The sequence below is a fragment of the Capra hircus genome, chromosome 13, assembly GCF_001704415.2.
Source record: "Capra hircus breed San Clemente chromosome 13, ASM170441v1, whole genome shotgun sequence".
Classification (NCBI taxonomy): domain Eukaryota; kingdom Metazoa; phylum Chordata; class Mammalia; order Artiodactyla; family Bovidae; genus Capra; species Capra hircus.
In genome coordinates, this window is record NC_030820.1 from 30572514 (window position 1) to 30590262 (window position 17749).

The following is a 17749-nucleotide window of genomic DNA, read 5'->3' on the forward strand; positions in this document are numbered from 1 at the left end:
ATGGGAGAAAGTTACAGTGTTAGTTGCTCAGTCATGTCCGACTCTTTGCAATCCCATAAACTGTAGCCCACCAGGCTCCTCTGTCCATGGGATTCACCAGGCAAGAATACTGGAGTGGGTAGCCACTTCCGTCTCCAGGAGATTTTCCCAACTCAGGGATAGAACCTGGGTCTCCTGCAGGGCAGGCAGATTCTTTACCATCCAAGCCACCAGGGAAGCCCAGGACGAAAGGCATTTTCGACGCAGAAGGCACACAAACTGGGGGCTGCAACCAGTTTCCAATCAGCATCTGTTTCCCCACTTAGATCACTCCCAGGAAATCAGCACGGGGGAGGACAATGACAACCAGGGGAAAAGAGCATCAAACCCCCTTGTCCACAGAACCTTGTTACATGGCAGCAACTTCATGGTGCCCCAGGGTGGTCATGTGACAAGGTGTCACTCACTGTCCTTCTGGCCTGAGGGTCACTGTAGGATGCCAGGCGGCAGCGATGGCAGAGCAGCCCAGCCGGGGCACAGCCAATCCGGGGGCTTTTCAAGCAAGAGCATCTTGCAGCCCCTGAGGCAAAGAAACAAAACTGTGAAGGGCGACAGGCTCTGGGTGCAGCAGGCACCACGCAAAACATAAGGACAGGCGCTCGCCTGTGGGCAGCCCACGGAAGGGCCGGGGAGGTGGGGTCACACACTGGTCTTTAGAACCATCTGGTTGGTGCTGAAAACAGGGTCCCCTTCAGCTACAAAAGGGGAGGAAGAGACCAGGCATCAGCATCTGCTGGGAGCCGGAAACGGCTGGACCACACAGAGTTTCTTTCGTCAGCATGGGTGGGAAACCTACCCACCAAACTCCCCCTTCTGGCTCTTTCTGCAGCATACTGCTTTCGGCTCTGGTGATTCCTGCAAAGGAGAAGCACAAGGGCCAGGGCTTGAAAACCAGGGGTCCCTGCCCCACATGCCTCCTTGAAGCCCCAAGTTAGGGGCTGAGCCGTTGCCGCCTTTATGGGGAACCACTGATGGGCTGCCAGCTACCCCAAGTGCAAGAAGAGGGAGCCTCAGAGTGAGGACTCAATGGGAGCCAACAGTGAGGCCAAGACCAGGACGTGACCCAGAGGCGGGCACACACCCTGCAATGCAAGGGGTGAAACACTACTGTCTTGGGCCCATTTCCAGGGACACCCCGACCAGACAAAGCCCAAAGATCCCACAGGGAATAGGGTAAAGCAAAATAAATCAAATAGCACTGCTTCCCCAAACCTGACACGTTTATACTAAAAATGGGAGATTTGTGTCTGTTGTCATAACAAATAGAAATGCCCAGGCAAATTTTTTAGACACTTCTGCTGCTATATAAAATTTCTCTAACAGAGAAGCTTAAGGGATGGTATGGTAGAGGATATTCAAATGAAGCCAGTTATGCTGATTTTTTTAATTTTTTTTTTTTTACAAGTTTTATTTATGTTTAAGAAGTTTTTGGCAGGTGGGGTCTTAGTTCCCTGACCAGGGACTGAACCTGTGACCCTACAGTGGAAGGCAGAGTCTGAACCACTGGACCATCAAGGAAGTCTCTGCTGATTCTTAAGTTACACTCCTGCAATGAAGTTATCAGAAAAAATGACCAAAAATATCCAAATACATGAAAATGAGTGAGATTATCTGTTATACAGTCACTGGGGGGAGAAAGACCATTTGAGAAGAAATCACGAAAGCAAATGCTGCTTTGTCCCAATATTTGACGAGTATAATACTGAACAACCACCATCCCTCTTCACCTTGGTGGGAAGATGCCAAAGTAACAGAAGCCACATGAGATACTGCCGGGAGCCAGCACGGGAGATCCCACCCATGACAAGGTCATGCGGAGAGACCTGACGGGCAAGGTGAGTCAGGTCTCAAGGGGTCCTCTGCCTGAGCATCTACCCCAAAACCAAAATCTGTTTACTGTCTGCTATACTATACTCTTCTGACATTACAGGGGGCTATCCCCAACCACCTTTCTCTGGAAAAAGTTAACTTAGAGCTCCAACTGGTCTCCTGAATATGAAAGGAGTGTCTCAGCTCAAATCCGTCTGATGGCTCTCTAACTTGCCTGACAGGTTCCCCCAGACTTTTACAACTTGTGATTGTTTACAGCCCCTCAACTTCGAGAGGCATGCAGCTTAAAACATCTTAAACATATAGAGCCTTTTCTAAAAAGCTAAAAATTATATTGGTGATGGGTTTCACTGTTGAGTCAATGACTGCTGCCAGGCCTCCATATTCTTTATCTTTTAGGCACCTTGGAGGATATTAATCAATGTAAACGGGATGCAGAAATAGGAATATAGTAGTTTTGATGTTAGCAATACTAGACTTTTGAGTTAATTAATTTTCTCTTTGTTATAAATCACTGTACTCCTCTTTCTTTGTTATAAATTGTTGTGTCCTTGCTATTTAAGAATGTAACTTTATTTAGTGCTTTCTGAGAGTGGCACCAGACTTTGGGAAGAACAACACTATTAAGGCAAATAAGTCTTCTGGTTGACAGACCCTTATCAGAAAAGGGCCGTAAAATGTTAATCGGCCTTCTGGCCAGAAGATGATGTAAATCACCTAAGACTTGTGTATACAACTAGGTATGCAGAGAGAAAGCCTGGTCTCGATAAGAGTCAGGGCTGCTGACGCTGCATAATTTTTGCTTTATCCATTGATCTCTATGTACAACCAAAAATATAAAAAGCTTTTCCGGACAATAACGGATGGGCCAGTCACTGGAAAGACTGATTTCCCCTGTGTGGTCTTTTTTCCTTCTCTTCTTTTCAGGCTGAATTCCCATCTGGAGCGTGGAGGCTCACCACATCTACTTACTTGCCCTGGCTTCTAAGACCCACGCGAGAAGGAGCCCAAGGTGGGGCACCCTCCACTATTCAAGCGGGCACTGGTGGCCTACATAGATGGTGCAAACCTCTTGTCTCGAGGTTTTATTAGCTCTCCGTGTAAACCAAATTATTCAGCTTCTTTTCTCCACTAAATTTTCCTACTATACTATTCTTTCCTAATCTCTCTTTTTATTTCTAAACAAGTTTTTCCTCACCTACTCCATCTCCCCTTTGAATTCCCTGGATCCATCGGGGCTGGACCCCGGCAAGATACCAAACTATAAAAAATATGAATCAGGGCATTCTTGGTCAGAGTGAAAGGAAAGTCCTTTCAATCCTTAGCTACAATAGCTAGAAGGTATTAGTCTATTCATAGTGTAGAGGTGATGTCTAGACTAATTATATAGATGTCAATTCTATCAACAAATTAGGAATCTTTGTTCTGAAAGCCATTCTAATGATCACATGTAAAGAAGAATCTCCTCACTCTGGCAAATAATTATGCTCTTCAGAATTTTATATTGAGGGGGGAAAAAACGGTCATTTGTACCTATAGTGATTAATGACTTTTTTGTTTTCTGGTCAAAAACAGGAGGTGGATAATGAACTAATTATCCTAGCATAAGAATTTGAAGTTCAAAAGTATACTGATGATAACCAGTTTTCCAGATTTTATGAGATTTCCCTGAAAGCAGCAATTAAAACAGTGAATTACAGTAGTTACAGGTTATTTAAAGACATAAAAGTTTATGGAATAGTAGAGTAAACTCTCATTTAACAGGATCTGCAAGTTCCTCAAGGTGAAAATGAAAGAGCAAAAGAGCTAAGCGGCCACCTGACAAAGGCCAAGGTCCCCCAAATATCTTTAGCAGTGTAAGTGTCGAAAGCGATGCTGCTTGCAGTTCATCAGTGGCACTTACTGAGCACGCACACCTGGAAGGACAGACTTAGTGTGTCCCATCACGGGCTTCCTTAAGATTCTGCAGCTCACAGAGGTAAAGAATCTGCCTGCCAACGCAGGAGACACGGGCCGTGAGGATACCACGTGCCGCGGAGCAACCGAGACGTGCGCTACAACTCTTGAGCCCAGAAGCAGCAACTACTGATACTAGAGGGCCTAGGGCCTGTGCTCCACAACAAGAGAAGCAGCCGCAAGGAGGAGCCCACACATCACCAGAGAGCAGCCCCCGCTCACTTCAACTAGAGAAAAACCTGGCAGCAACAAAGACCCAGCACAGCCATAAAGGAATAAAAGAAGTTCTTATCACATGAAAACAATTTTTAAAAAAAATCTGCAGCTTAAGTCATTTTACTAACCAAAAGAAAAAAAAAATGGCTCAACTCTTTTCACAACAATGAGAATAATCCATTACCCAAAAATTAGGCGAAGTTACAAGCAAGCTGTAAGGCACCTTTTATAGCGTAAAGTCTAATGTGCAAAAACATCTGTCCCTGGGGTATGATAAGTGTGTACGGACAATCAAACAAATCTTCTAAAAAGCTGACAAGCATGGATTTCTGCTCCTCTGAGGATGCCAAACTTAGTTATGTCTGAATCTCCAATCAACTTCCCAAAAGGAACCAAACAAGGTCCACGTGGTCTTAGTCCTTACAGACCCAGAATTGTTTCACTAACACACCCTGGAAATCACACTCCAGTGACAACAGAATACAGCATCCACCAGCAGGACATCCACAAACAGCTTTTGTCTGAGAGCCGTGTCAGAGCAGAGACACTGAGAGTGAAGGCAGGGACCTTCCATCACCCGGGAGGAAGCGACACCTAGGGAAGGACAAGAAAAGGATGGAGAGCCCTTCCTCCAGGAAAGATGCCCAGGAAGTCTGCAAACACGGCAAAGAGCAAGAAAGAAAAGAACACTGAATACATTTCAATCAATCAACGCAGAAAGCAGGCTCAGCTCAGTGAAAATGAGCTATTTAGGCTCTGAAATTTTTAAAAAATATCATTATAATGGAGTACACACACACTCAATGCAAGATTATTAAGAGGGAGACAATGGACAAATAACAATTCACATACAAACACACATCATGTTTTGCTGACAGCTCATGTCTTCTTTTATAGTGACATATATACTCTACCATGTGTAAAACAGATAGCCAATGGGGAGCCGCTGTGTAAGCACAGGGTGCTCAGCTTGGTGCTCTGTGATGACTTAAAGGGGTGGGAGGCCGGCGGCGGGGGCATGGTGGCAGGATGCTCAAGCAAGAAGGAGGGGATATATGTATACATTAAGGCTGATTCTCATTGCTGTCCAGCAGAAACCAACACAACATCGTAAAGCAACTATCCTCCAATAAATAAATAAATAATAAAGGAACTTCTGGGGAAAAAAAGAATTACTCCAGCAAATGGATAAACAAGGTCCTACTGTATAGCCCAGGGAACTATGTTCAATGTCCTGTGATAAACCATAATGGGAAGAAAAGAAAATGAAAAAGATTTTTACATACGTATGTATAACTTTGTTGTACAGCAGAAATTAACACAACATTGTAAATCAACCATACTCCAATTAAAAAGAAAAAGAATGACTTCAGCAAGACATCCTCTGCACGAAGTTGCTTCTCTTCCTTCGCTATCTCATGTCTTGGCGCTGATGAAGGAGTATATGAGGTAGGGGGAAGGGGGTGGAGGAAAAGGCCCAGTGCTAGAAAATTCAACCCTGGACCTTGTTAACTCCTCTTCTAATGATAACAACCATGCCTTCAACCTTAGGGATGCTCCCTGCTCATCCATTTGAGCAAGTGAAGATGCAGGGCCAATGTCTGGTCCACCGAGCTCCAGGACTCCCTGGAGCAGGGCGTTACCTGTACACGGACACTGACAGAGGAGGCAGCAGGGGAAAGGGGAACACAGAGGCTCAAAGCCACGCGAAGCCCCCAGCTCCAGCTGCACGTCCTCAGCCACGTGAAGCCTGCTACTTGCCCCAGACACAGAGCAGGGTGTTCAAAGCCACCCTTTCCTTTTGCACTCAGGTGATGGTTTCTGGGAGGTCTGGTCCTTCAAGGCTAAAAAGCTGTGAATAACCTCACCCTTTATTTTCTACATAGTTGGCTGCAAAGGAGGGCTTTGAGGAGAAAGGTAAGAATCCATCTCCCCTTTTGGAAGGATGAGCAAGACAGAGAGAGAAGGGCAGGCATTTCCACTAAGCATCAGGTGCCTGGAGTGGACTCTACATGGGCAGGAAAAAACTGCTAAAGGAACAGCAAAAGGTTAGACAAGATGGGGATTTTCCTGGTGGTCCAGTGGTTAAGACTTCGCCTTCCAATGCAGGGTATACAGGTTCGATACCCGGTCAGGGAGCTAAGACCCTTCATGTCTTGGGGCCAAAAATCAAAACATAAAACAGAAGCAATACTGTAACAAGTTCAATAAAGACTTTAAAAATGGTCCACATTAAAAAAAATATCTAAAGACAATAGCTATCATAAAAAGAATGAGCTTCACATTAACTTAAAAAAAAACCAAAAAACCTTATCAAAGTTTTGTACCTATTTCCAAGAAACATCATCAGTGTATCCACACTGCAAATATACTGTTATCTTTCCCCAACTCCAAGGTTTCTAAATCTGAGCTGCATGTGCCCCTAAAAAATTTATGAATGGTTTTAACAGGATCTACAAACCTGTTGAAATTTTAAGGATTATGTATAGTTTTCTAGGAATCATGGACACAGCTTTCACTCTGTTCTTAAAAAAGGTGAGTTATGAAAATGTTATGAACTGCTCTAAAAGAGTGTCTTTTCCCAAGCATCGCATCTTTTAGAATATCTCCTCCTCCCCTGCATGACACACATGTGTACAGACACTGTCTAGGAGAGTCAACAGATGATTTACATAGAAATTTTTGCTAGTAGATCAATTCCATTTGAGGGTTCTGTTGTAAATAGTAAATGATACCCAGAACATAGAAGCAACCTAAATAACCATCAGCAGAGAAATGGATAAAGAAGACGTGGTACATATATACAATGCAATACTACTCAGCCATTAAAAAAAAAAAAATGAAATAATGCCATTTGCAGCAACACAGATGAAGCTAGTGGCTTCCCAGGTAGCTCAGCTGGTAAAGAATCCGCCTGCAATGCGGGAAACCCCTGTTCAATTCCTAGGTTGGGAAGATCCCCTGGAGAAGGGATAGGCTACCCACTCCAGTATTCCTGGGCTTCCCTAGGGGCTCACACGGTAAAGAACTAACCTGCAATGTGGGTGGCCTGGGTTCAATCGCTGGGTTGGGAAGATCCCCTGGAGGAGGGCATGGCAACCCACTCCAGTATTCTTCCCTGGTAAAGCCCATGGACAGAGGAGTCAGGCAGGCTACCGTCCATGGGGTCACAAAGAGTCGGATACAACTGAGCGATCAAGCACAGCACAGATGAACCTAGAGGCTGTCACACTTACAGAAGTCAGTCAGACAGAGAAGGACAAAGGTGTATCACTTACATGTGGAATCTAAAAAAAAAATCATATAAATCATATAAGACAAAAATAGAGTCACAGATGTAGAAAACAAACTACGGTTACCAGGGAGAATGGGGGTGGGGATAAATTGGGAGATTTGAACTGACACGTACACACTACTATATATAAAATAGATAAAGCAGACAACTAATAAAGACCTGCTATACAGCACAGGGAACTCTGGTCAATACTCTGTAATGACGTACATGGGAAAAGAATGTAGAAAAAGAATGGATACGTACATGGTATAACTGGTTCACTTTGCTGTACACCTGAAACTAACAGAACACTGCTAATCAACTATACGCCAATAAAATTTTAAAAAATAAAAAAGTTTTAAAAAACAGTTAAAGAAACCCTATCCAAGATGAACTCCCCACAGTGGGCGAGCCATAGTGTGGAAAGTGACAGGTTCAACCTGCCCACACATGAGGATCGCCACAGCCTGCCATCTTTCTGAAATTCCCATAAGTGAAGTCACTCCTTTTAAAAACGTACTGTGGAAGAATTAACACCTACCCTTATTTCGCTTCCTCTGAGCACAGGACAAGACTCCAAGAAGAGAGATTCTAGAGTAGGCGCATTCAGGATGGAAGGGCTGACATGAAAGGGATCAAGGATGACAAGTGTCTGAGCAGAGGACACAACTGTATCGAAACCACTTCTCCAACTTCACACGTTGGCCTTGGGTTGTGCTGGTTCTGGACTATGGGATCAACAGATGCTTCCATGTGACAATCCCGCACGCTTCCTTAACTAAAACTGCCAAAAAACAAACTCCCAACTATAGGCAGTTTTGTAAATGGTACCTAACCAGCGGCACCATTGGAAAGACACTGTTCGATCAACAGCTGTCTGACTCACTATTATGTGTACATTTTTTCAAATCTAATCTTTCAAATGATGGCACAGGAACAAATTGATGAATGTGCACTAATTAGAAAAATCAGCTATTGATCAAAGCCTCTGGTTTATAAATGCATTCATACTCTGTTAAAATGCAAACAGCACGTTGTTTTGATATTGTCACAAGATAAATTCATGACACAGAGACAATTTATTTTGCATATTCTCCCCTCATAGTTTAATTTCATACACGCCATGCACTAGAACTTTTGCATAGGCATGACAAGTAATCTATGAAAGAGGAAATAACTAGAGACTTGGCAACAGAAAGGTGTTGGAAGACTGGTGAAGGTCATTCTTATAAGTTGGGACAGTTAATTTTTCTCATTCATCTCAACAATCAATTATGTCTGTAGAAAAGGGTTTCATTTATTATGCTTTTTTAAAAAAAACTGCTTAATTTTCTTCATTATAATTGGGCCTGCATATTATGAGATTGCAATATTTTAATGCAAAACATCCTCCCTAATTCCTTTACAACAACACTTTCAGTAGAGAGCCTATCAATATATACATCTGCATAAAATCTTAAAACATTACATTCATTTTAATGTGTTGACAAAAGAAATTATTGAAATCAGTAAAGAAAATATCCTGGCATTTACTTGTCCACTATAATTTTGAATTCATATATAAGTTAAAATTAGTAAGAAATAGTCTGTTAAAAAAAAGAAACAAGTTTTGCCATAACACTTAGGTTTACTGCTTGTCTAGCCATTTCCGACACATTAGATGACAAGAAATGGTCCCAGTTAAGGCTTGAAACAGCCAGCAAAGCTGCTAGTATCTCAAGAAAACGTTTTACATGACAGTTAAAAGTTTCAGGTTTTACATGACAGTTAAAAGTTTCAGGTGTAAAACTAAGCAATCACATACCAAGACTCACACTTATGAAAGGTTTATATAGAACCCGCTGATCAATGTTTGCACACAGCAAAAAGACGTTCTTTGCATTTCTTGCAGAAAATGATCAGGGTTTAGTCCTTATTGCGCATAAGTCACAAAATGGAAAATACTGTTGTCATATTTGAAGTACTGGGTTTTGCTATTTCTTTTTAAAATTAAAAAAAGCATGTTAAAAAATTAATACTCAGATTGCTTTATCATTTATGCAAAATATGAGTCATTTCATAATGCATAGTATTCCTCCTTACATGATGGCATTCAGTAAAAGAACCAATATAAATGGGCACAAAATGCATATTTTCCTGAGTATTACACAGTTTTTTTTTTTTTAATTAAAATCTGGTTCCATACATATATATTTTAAACTTTCTTCCGAGGGAGAAAAAAATTTTATGTATACTCCATACAAAAAAATACATAAAAGGCAACAGAATTCTCTCACTTTAAAGAGATTGGAAGGAAAGTTTCTAACATGAGAAAGAAACCATAATAAACACTAAACATGACACATGAAACTGAATGCATACTTTAAGTTTGGGAGTCAAAAGAAAAATAACATACCTCCTTATCGAAGGATCAACATTAATTGTGGCAAAACTGGCCTATGTAAATGGCAGCAACAACATACCCTGAGGGAAGCCTGCAAAAAATTTCGTCCTCTGGTAACACCGATTTGGTTTTTAATCTTTCAGCATGAGATGAGGAAGAAGGGGGTGGGAAAAAAAGTATCCCAACAGTGACCTCTAGTGGACAAGTTTTAAAACGATTCTCTCAGAATTTCCTCTGTAAGACTGAAAAGTAGAAAAACATTTACAAAACTAATACTCCCAAAGACCATAAGAACCAGGGATTAGATAAGATGCAGACTGCAAAAGACTCAGCTAACACTGGCTTATAAGGGAGGGTCACCACAAAGGCAGGCAGGCAGAGACACAGGAAAACCATCTTTGAAATAAATGCTGTATCCCCTTCTTAGAGACCCTGACAGCAAGCAAGTGCTGAGTCTATCATCTCAGACAGCTGGGACTCACGACCTACCGACCCATTTATCAACTGGCATTAACTCAAGGGTCTACTTCATGTTCTGCCTGCTTTTGGCACTTTTGTGGGGTGGTATGTACAATACCTAACCATACGACAGCATTCCTAATTTCAAGAAACGTATCCTACAATTAACTGTTTAAAAATCCTAGTAAATCATTTGGGATCTTAAACACATGAAACAGAGCTTCCCAGTGCCACTAGTGGTAAAGAATCAACCTGTCAATGCAGGAGACGTGAGAGACTCGGGTTTGACCCCCGGGTGGGGAAGATGCCCCGAAGGAGGGCACGGCAACCCACTCCAGTATTCTTGCCTGGAGAATCCCGTGGACAGAGGAGCCTGGTGGGCTACAGTCTGAAAGGTTGCAAAGAGCTGGACACGACTGAAGTGACTTAGCACGCACACATGCATACGTAAAACTAAGTGAAAGAGAGACAAGAGGACCAAACCAGGAGACCTAGAATAGCAGTAGTAGGTCTTCATTTCCTTTTGGAGAAGTCAACTCAGCTGAGCCCACCGGGTTTACCAGGTGGAGAAAAGCATCCACGGCTGGTCATGACCCCAGCTCTTCGACTGTGCCTCCTGGGGTGTCCCTGAGGAGCCAGACACACCACGGAGACAATGCAAGTCTGGTTTCGGACCACCCACCACAACAAAGCAACCACTGCAGTCAACTGAGTCACACAAACTTTCTGGCTACTCGGCCTGTAGGGGTTGTGTTTACACTCTACAGCTGTCTACTAAGCGTGCAAAGTATTATGTCAAAAAAAGCTGTACATATAATTAAAAAGCACAAAGCTTAAAAAAAAATGCTAACCATCATCTGAGCCTTCAGCCAGTTGTCACCTTTTTGCTGGTGGAGGGTTTGAAACATTGCCAGAAATACCAAAGAGACAGAGACACGAGGCGAGCAAATGCTGCTGGAAAAAATGGTCCAGTAGCTTTGCTCAACTCAGTGCTGCCACAGACCTTCAATTTCCCCCAATTCAATTCAATTTCCACCAAGTTCAGTAAAGTGAGGTCTGCCTGTACCATGTTAGCACATCATTCCTTCCCTGTGAAAGGGCCACGTAAAGGGGAAAGACAGCAATTCCTGGGATATGAGGCTCTGTTTCTCACTGCTCAGCACATTTGAAAGGAGCCTACAAGCAGTTAAGGAACAGAAGTGTGCAGCGGTTACATTCACGCAGATCCACACACTGACTGATCCTGAAGAAGCGTCAGGTTCCTCCACTGACCGCTTCACCCAGACCCCTCGTTTCTCACCCTGGTCCTGCCATTACTGCCTTTACATGAGGGCTTCCTGGGAAGCCATTCTGGGCTCAGCAATGGGCAGTAAAGAGGAATAAAAGATGGCCTCAGCCTTCAACCAAGCCTAAGACATCTTTGGAGAGGACGAAACAGGAAGTGGCAGGAGGACAAGGAAGAGCCCTGCTGGTGCCAAGATTCTCCGAATATGAGACTTCCCTGGCGGTGCAGTGGTTAAGGCTCCACCTCCCAATGCAGGGAGCACAGGTTCAATTCCTAGCTGGGTCACTAAGATCCCACATGTCTTGTGACCAGAAAACCAAACATAAAACAGAAGCAATACTGTAACAGATTCAACAAAGACTTAAAAAATGGTCCACATCAAAAAAAAAAAAAAGTCTCTGAACAATAGGATTTGGGGGAGAGAGATCTCCAGTTTGCAGGGGGGCCAAGAGGAAGATGGGCGGGGGGTGGGGCAGGCAGGGGAGGAAGGGAGGAGCAGGAGAGCCTGGCAGCAGAGCCTCATCTTTACCCTGCAAACATTCCCCCGGGTCGAGCAAGCACCTCCATCTGGGGCCCAGAGAGTCACCTGTCCAATCACAGCCAAAAAAAAGGTTCCCTCACTACTGCACCTCCCACCTCCTTTAACCCACTGCAGACATTGTATGGACCGAAGGAGTTGTTACCAGCAGAGTCAACCCCAGTGACTGCACCAAAACGCACCAGCTCCAACCCATTCCCCCAGATTTACACATCAACCATGTCACTATAACAATGAGGAACCTCTGACAGTGATTAGACGGACAATTTTGAAAGACCCTGACAAATTCCTGGTGGCTCAGATGGTAAAGCGTCTGCCTGCAACGCGGGAGACCTGGGTTTGATCCCTGGGTTGGGAAGATCTCCTGGAGAAGGAAACGGCAACCCACTCCAGTACTCTTGCCTGGAAAATCCCACGGACAGAGGAGCCTGGTAGGCTACAGTCCATGGGGTCGCAAAGAGTCGGATACGACTGAGCGAATTCACTTTTCTGACAAATTCTCATGTCAAAAACTTTAAGAATTCCTGCTCACAAAATCTTGGGAATTTGAGGGTCATCGGCTTGCTTTCCCCTTTCTCGTGGCCTCACTCGTACTATGTTGAGGGGACCTGCTGATCTGTCAAAACCACGAGCAGAAAGAGGGGGCCAGTTCAGTGGCACGTTCTTCCAACAGCTCCAAGATACCGACTCCAGTCCTCGGAGTTGAGAGCTGTCCCCAGACCAAGTCCCACCGTGAGTAAGCTGGTGACTCGTCCCCCAGGTATACAAGACGACACATCAGAAGTGTAACTGGCACACGAGGATGCAAGATAAAAGCAGTGCTGACGGGTTTATCTTTTGAGTCCCATCAGTTTGAATGTGGTGCTGTCAGCTAGTCCCCATTAAAAAGCACGGAAAGTGAAAGACACTGATTACAATGAAAAGTGACAGGAGGCCGGACTCACCCACCTCCACGTAATGCATATTTATCTTTCCATCAAATGGACATATTTACTATAAACACTGGAAAAACCATAGCGAAGCCATTCATTTAAATGCCAGAAAAATAGTAAAAGATGCTAATTTGACCTTAGTGAAACAGATCAGGCGTCACGGACACCACTCACAATGGCTTGAAACAATTTACCAAGACGATTAATTAGAGCTTACTGGATTAGGTCAAGAGTGTCTCAAATGGGAAAAAAAGGGGAAAAGGGGGAGGGGGGAGAAACAGGAGAAAAAGTTTGGATCCACAGCAAACCTCCTTAATAGCAGACACAACTTAACTCTGTTTATGCCTCCCTGCATGGATAGAGGAGCCTGGAAGGCTGCAGTTCATGGGGCTGCTGAGGGTCTGACACGACTGAGGGACTTCACTGTTCACATTCCACTTTCATGCACTGGAGAAGGAAATGGCAACCCACTCCAGTGTTCTTGCCTGGAGAATCCCAGAGACGGGGGAGCCTGGTGGGCTGCCGTCTACGGGGTCGCACAGAGTCGGACACGACTGAAGTGACTTAGCAGCAGCAGCACATCCAGAAAGAGAAACTAACACCCTGATCCTGGAGATTTCTTTATGGACATATAAAAAGAAAAACTATGACTGTCTGAAAGACTTTTTAAGCAACCAATCAATTAATGGTATAATGGGAACAAAACAGGTTCGGCTTCCTTTTTCAATGGAAACTGTTTTTCCCTCTGATGATAATGCAAGATTGAACACCAGTGGTAAACTTGGCAATTAGGAAATATTTTCATGAACTACACGACAGAGAGAGCATCAGAAATTTCTGCTCACCAAATCTGGGGGAATGTAGGGATCACGCAGTCCACCCTTTGAAACAAATTTCAAATCCCCTCAGAACTGGGATTAGGGTCTCAGTGGAGAGAGAGCAGGACCATTCACTACAAGAACAGTGAGCGTGGCAGCATATTCCCCGTTACAGTAACAGCCACACGTGACGTGTCACCCTCACTATCAGCCGCTGGGGCTCCCAATACTCAAACGTGACAGCGGCGCCACTCTGCCCTCGCTTTTTGCTAAAAACGAACTGATCTGCCCGTCTCCTGCTCACGAGAGGCCCTCACAGCCACTCTTAACTCTCCATAATCAACAGCTCTGTGGCATTGCTTCCCGCTGTATATAATGCAATACACACACAAATTCACGACACAAATCCCTCAACACCGTATTCTGCTCTGTTTCACCGAACTCGGAAAGCTCCCTCACAAATTCCTGCCACATGATCAGAAAAGCATTCAAGTCTGCAGGAAATACAGCAAGCACAAAGACGCGGCCGTCAATTAGACATGAGACGGGACAGCGGGCCCCCGTCATTAACACCTTTTAAGCCACAGCTCTAAGAATAAAATGGCCCACATTAGTCACACAAGATTACGCTTTACCAAGAGGTATGAATATACCTACTATACATTAACTGTACCACTCCCAATGCCTGGGACAATTTTCCCTGGAAATCAGACTCAAGAACTTGAAAAGCTCAGATGCAAACTTCTATCACTTCTACAATTTTGTGCTCCCCACCCGCCCCCATCAAGCAGGGAAAGAAAGTATATCAATAATCACATTTTCCCCTTTTGAGGAGAAAGTATAAATGAAAGCTAACAATGTTTTGCTCTGAAAAATTCAACTTTAAAAAAAAAAGATTTTCTTTTTGTTGTGGCTCACTTTTTTAAAAGTCTTTACTGAATTTTTTACAATATTATTTATTTTATGGTTTGGTTTTTTGGCCATGAGACAAGTGGGATCTGGCTCCGGACCAGGGTTCGATCCCACACCCCCCTGCATTGGAAGATAAAGTGTTAACCACTGAACCACCAAGGAAGTCCTCCAACACTTTTTTGATAAGCTTCTTTTTTCCCATAAAATAATAACAAAAAGTCTCAGCATTTCAGGTCACTGCAGCAGTTTGCACGCCCAAAGGGGACCATTATCGGAGGAACAATGTCACTGTCTTCCTTCAATTTATACACATGAAAAATTGAAGAAAAATTCCTCAAAACAGAAAACTACAAAATACAGGAAGACCATATGCTCAGATATCTTAGTGCCATCTCAGTACACTTTCGCTTTGCCCAAATCATCATTTGTCATTACTGTCGAGGGAAACAGAAGAATTAGCAGTTCCACCACGTTACCTGCAAGTCAGAAATTGTGTAACAGAGGACAGCAATGGTTGACTCACTTGTTAGCTTGTTGTGGCTGAGGACCAGCTGTGTGATGTGGGACAGGGTGACTGGAAAAGAAAAGAAAAGAACACACAGTCAGTTAATGTACCCAGATTACACTCACGCTCCTGCAAGGTAACGTGCTCAGTTCTTTTCACAGGTTGGAATGTTACCACTCACAAAAATAGACGCAGGGATTCACAGAAGGCTCTCTGTTCAATGTTAAACCGCATGATGAAAAGCCACGCAATAAATGGTGCAACTGGAACAGCGAGTTAGAGCTAATATAATTTTAGCACTGATGGCATTAATGTCACAGGAAGGAACAGGACAAGGGCCAGTGAGCTCTGCTCGGCGACCTGGAGCGCTGGTCCAGCCTCCACAATCCATCTCACTAAGTGAACTAGTCAGGAGATCTGGGAGGAACAACCTTCCCGAGCCCATGCTTAGAAAACCACCCCATCAACACAGACAGACCACTGCTTCCCGAGTCACTGTCAACCCCGAAATGTCCCTACACGCTCTCGATGACCACAGTAGAAGCCCTCCACATGTTCCTCTCAACAAGTTTGGGTGCATTCCAAAGAACCAGCAGATGGCTCACCAGTTTCAAACATGATCATGGAAGCTTAAACTGCTGAAAAAGACTAGATTTGCCTTTAAAAAAGAAAAGAAAAAGGGTTTTCCAAGTACCAAGAGAGAAAATATGTATACAAATTCACCAAAACACAAAAAAGGAAAAAGCCAGTGGGGGTTAAAAGGTGACTTCAACTTTGGGTTCTAAAACTTCACTTTGTGGTCAGCAAGCGCGCTCTCTCTCTCTCTCTCTGTATATATATGTGTGTATGTGTGGGTGGGTGTATATATATACTTGCTGACATAATATATATACACCCATATATTTATTATTTGTTAAATTTACATTTATATATAAATTATGTATATTTACCTTTTATTATACATATTAAATTGTATATTTATATGTATAAATATAAATGATTATATACTATTTATACTAATTATAGTGTACTTAATATATATTAAAGTTTTAAATGTGAAATATATATTTGTGAAGAAACATATTAGAAATTTTTCCAATATTCTTTCTGTAAGAACCTTATGTTAATGCGACAGTTTTTCCCCCTTCAAGAAACACTAAGACAAATATTGTTTTCTCAAGAAGAGTCTCAGGATTGGAACCCAGCATCCTTGAAAAAAATATGCATCACCCCGACTGCAACTTTTAAGCGTTTTTCTTTTGTTAAACTATCACAAAGTTACAGAAAAGTTCAAACTACAATACAAAGACCCATTTCTCTGTCCTGACTCATAAACTTTATGTCCCAGAAAATTTAGGGTATCCCTACAAAGACATTCCCCTGCACAGTACATCATTATCATCTGATCCTCAGCCCTCAGCCACCCCAGTTTCACCAAATGTCCCAAACAGTTCTTTAACAGAGATGGGTCCAGGTTAGAATCCACGACGCACGTAGCTGCCAGGCCTCATCAAGTCACCTCTTAGTCTGGGTCACTGTTTCCTTGACTTTCAAGACCATGGAGATTGTGAAGCACAGAGGCCAAGGTATTTTGTATTATGTCTTCCACGTGGTTTTGTCCTTTAATTTTCATTGGAGTCTAGCTGCTTGACAGTGTAGTGTTAGTTTCTGCTGTACAACAAAGTGAATCAGCTGTACATACACATTTATCTCCTCTTCAGATTTACTTTCTTTTGAGTCACCACAGAGCCCTGAGACCTTTGTGTATTCTTGATTAGCTCACGTTAGCACCATCAGCAGGAATCCTGAGGAAAGGCCGTCGTCTTCTCACTGCATCCTATCAGCTGGCACAGATTTCAATCCATTCCATCACCATGACCTTCCCTCGATCACTTGAGTCTGCCAGGCTTCTCCACTGTAAAGTTACCCTTTGCCCTTGTAATTAGCATTTTCTAAGGGGAGTAGGCACTTTGACCACCTCATGGGAAGAGTTGACTCACTGGATGCTGGGAGGGATTGGGGGCAGGAGGAGAAGGGGACAACTGAGGATGAGATGGCTGGATGGCATCACCGACTCGATGGCCGTGAGTCTGAGTGAACTCCGGGAGCTGGTAATGGACAGGGAGGCCTGGCGTGCTGCGATTCATGGGTTGCAAACAGTCGGACACGACTGAGCGACTGAACTGAACTGAAGGGGAGTAGGAGCAAGGATACCTAAACTACGTAACAATCCTGTTCCACATGTGTTTCATCGTCCCCAGCTGGGGCAATTTTGATCCTCATGGAACATTAGGCCATGTCTGGAAGCTCTTTTGATTCTACCAACTATGACCACTAGAAACTCTAAATCTTCCTACGTGGCTCACATTGTATTTCTGTTGCATTAGTGTAAGTTGCTCAGCTGTGTCCAGCTCTTGGTGACCCCACGGACTGCAGCCTGCCAGGCTCTTCTGTCCATGGAATTCTCCGGGCAAGAATACTGGAATGGGTTGTTATTTCCTTCTGCAGGGGATCTTCCAACTCAGGGACCAAATCCAGGTCTCCTGCATTACAGGCAAATTCTTTACCATCTGAGGCACCACTGGTGCCGAACACTGGTCTA

At 43.6% G+C, this 17749-nt stretch overlaps 1 protein-coding gene across 1 annotated transcript in view; it reads right to left on the minus strand.

Moving 5' to 3' along the window:
- The window catches only part of RSU1 (Ras suppressor protein 1), a 200648-nt gene that overhangs the window by 160574 nt on the left and 22325 nt on the right, over positions 1-17749 (minus strand). Inside the window, exon 3 of the mRNA XM_005687977.3 lies at positions 15166-15216. Coding sequence (XP_005688034.1) covers positions 15166-15216 — 51 coding nt within the window. The remainder of the gene's footprint in view (positions 1-15165; positions 15217-17749) is intronic.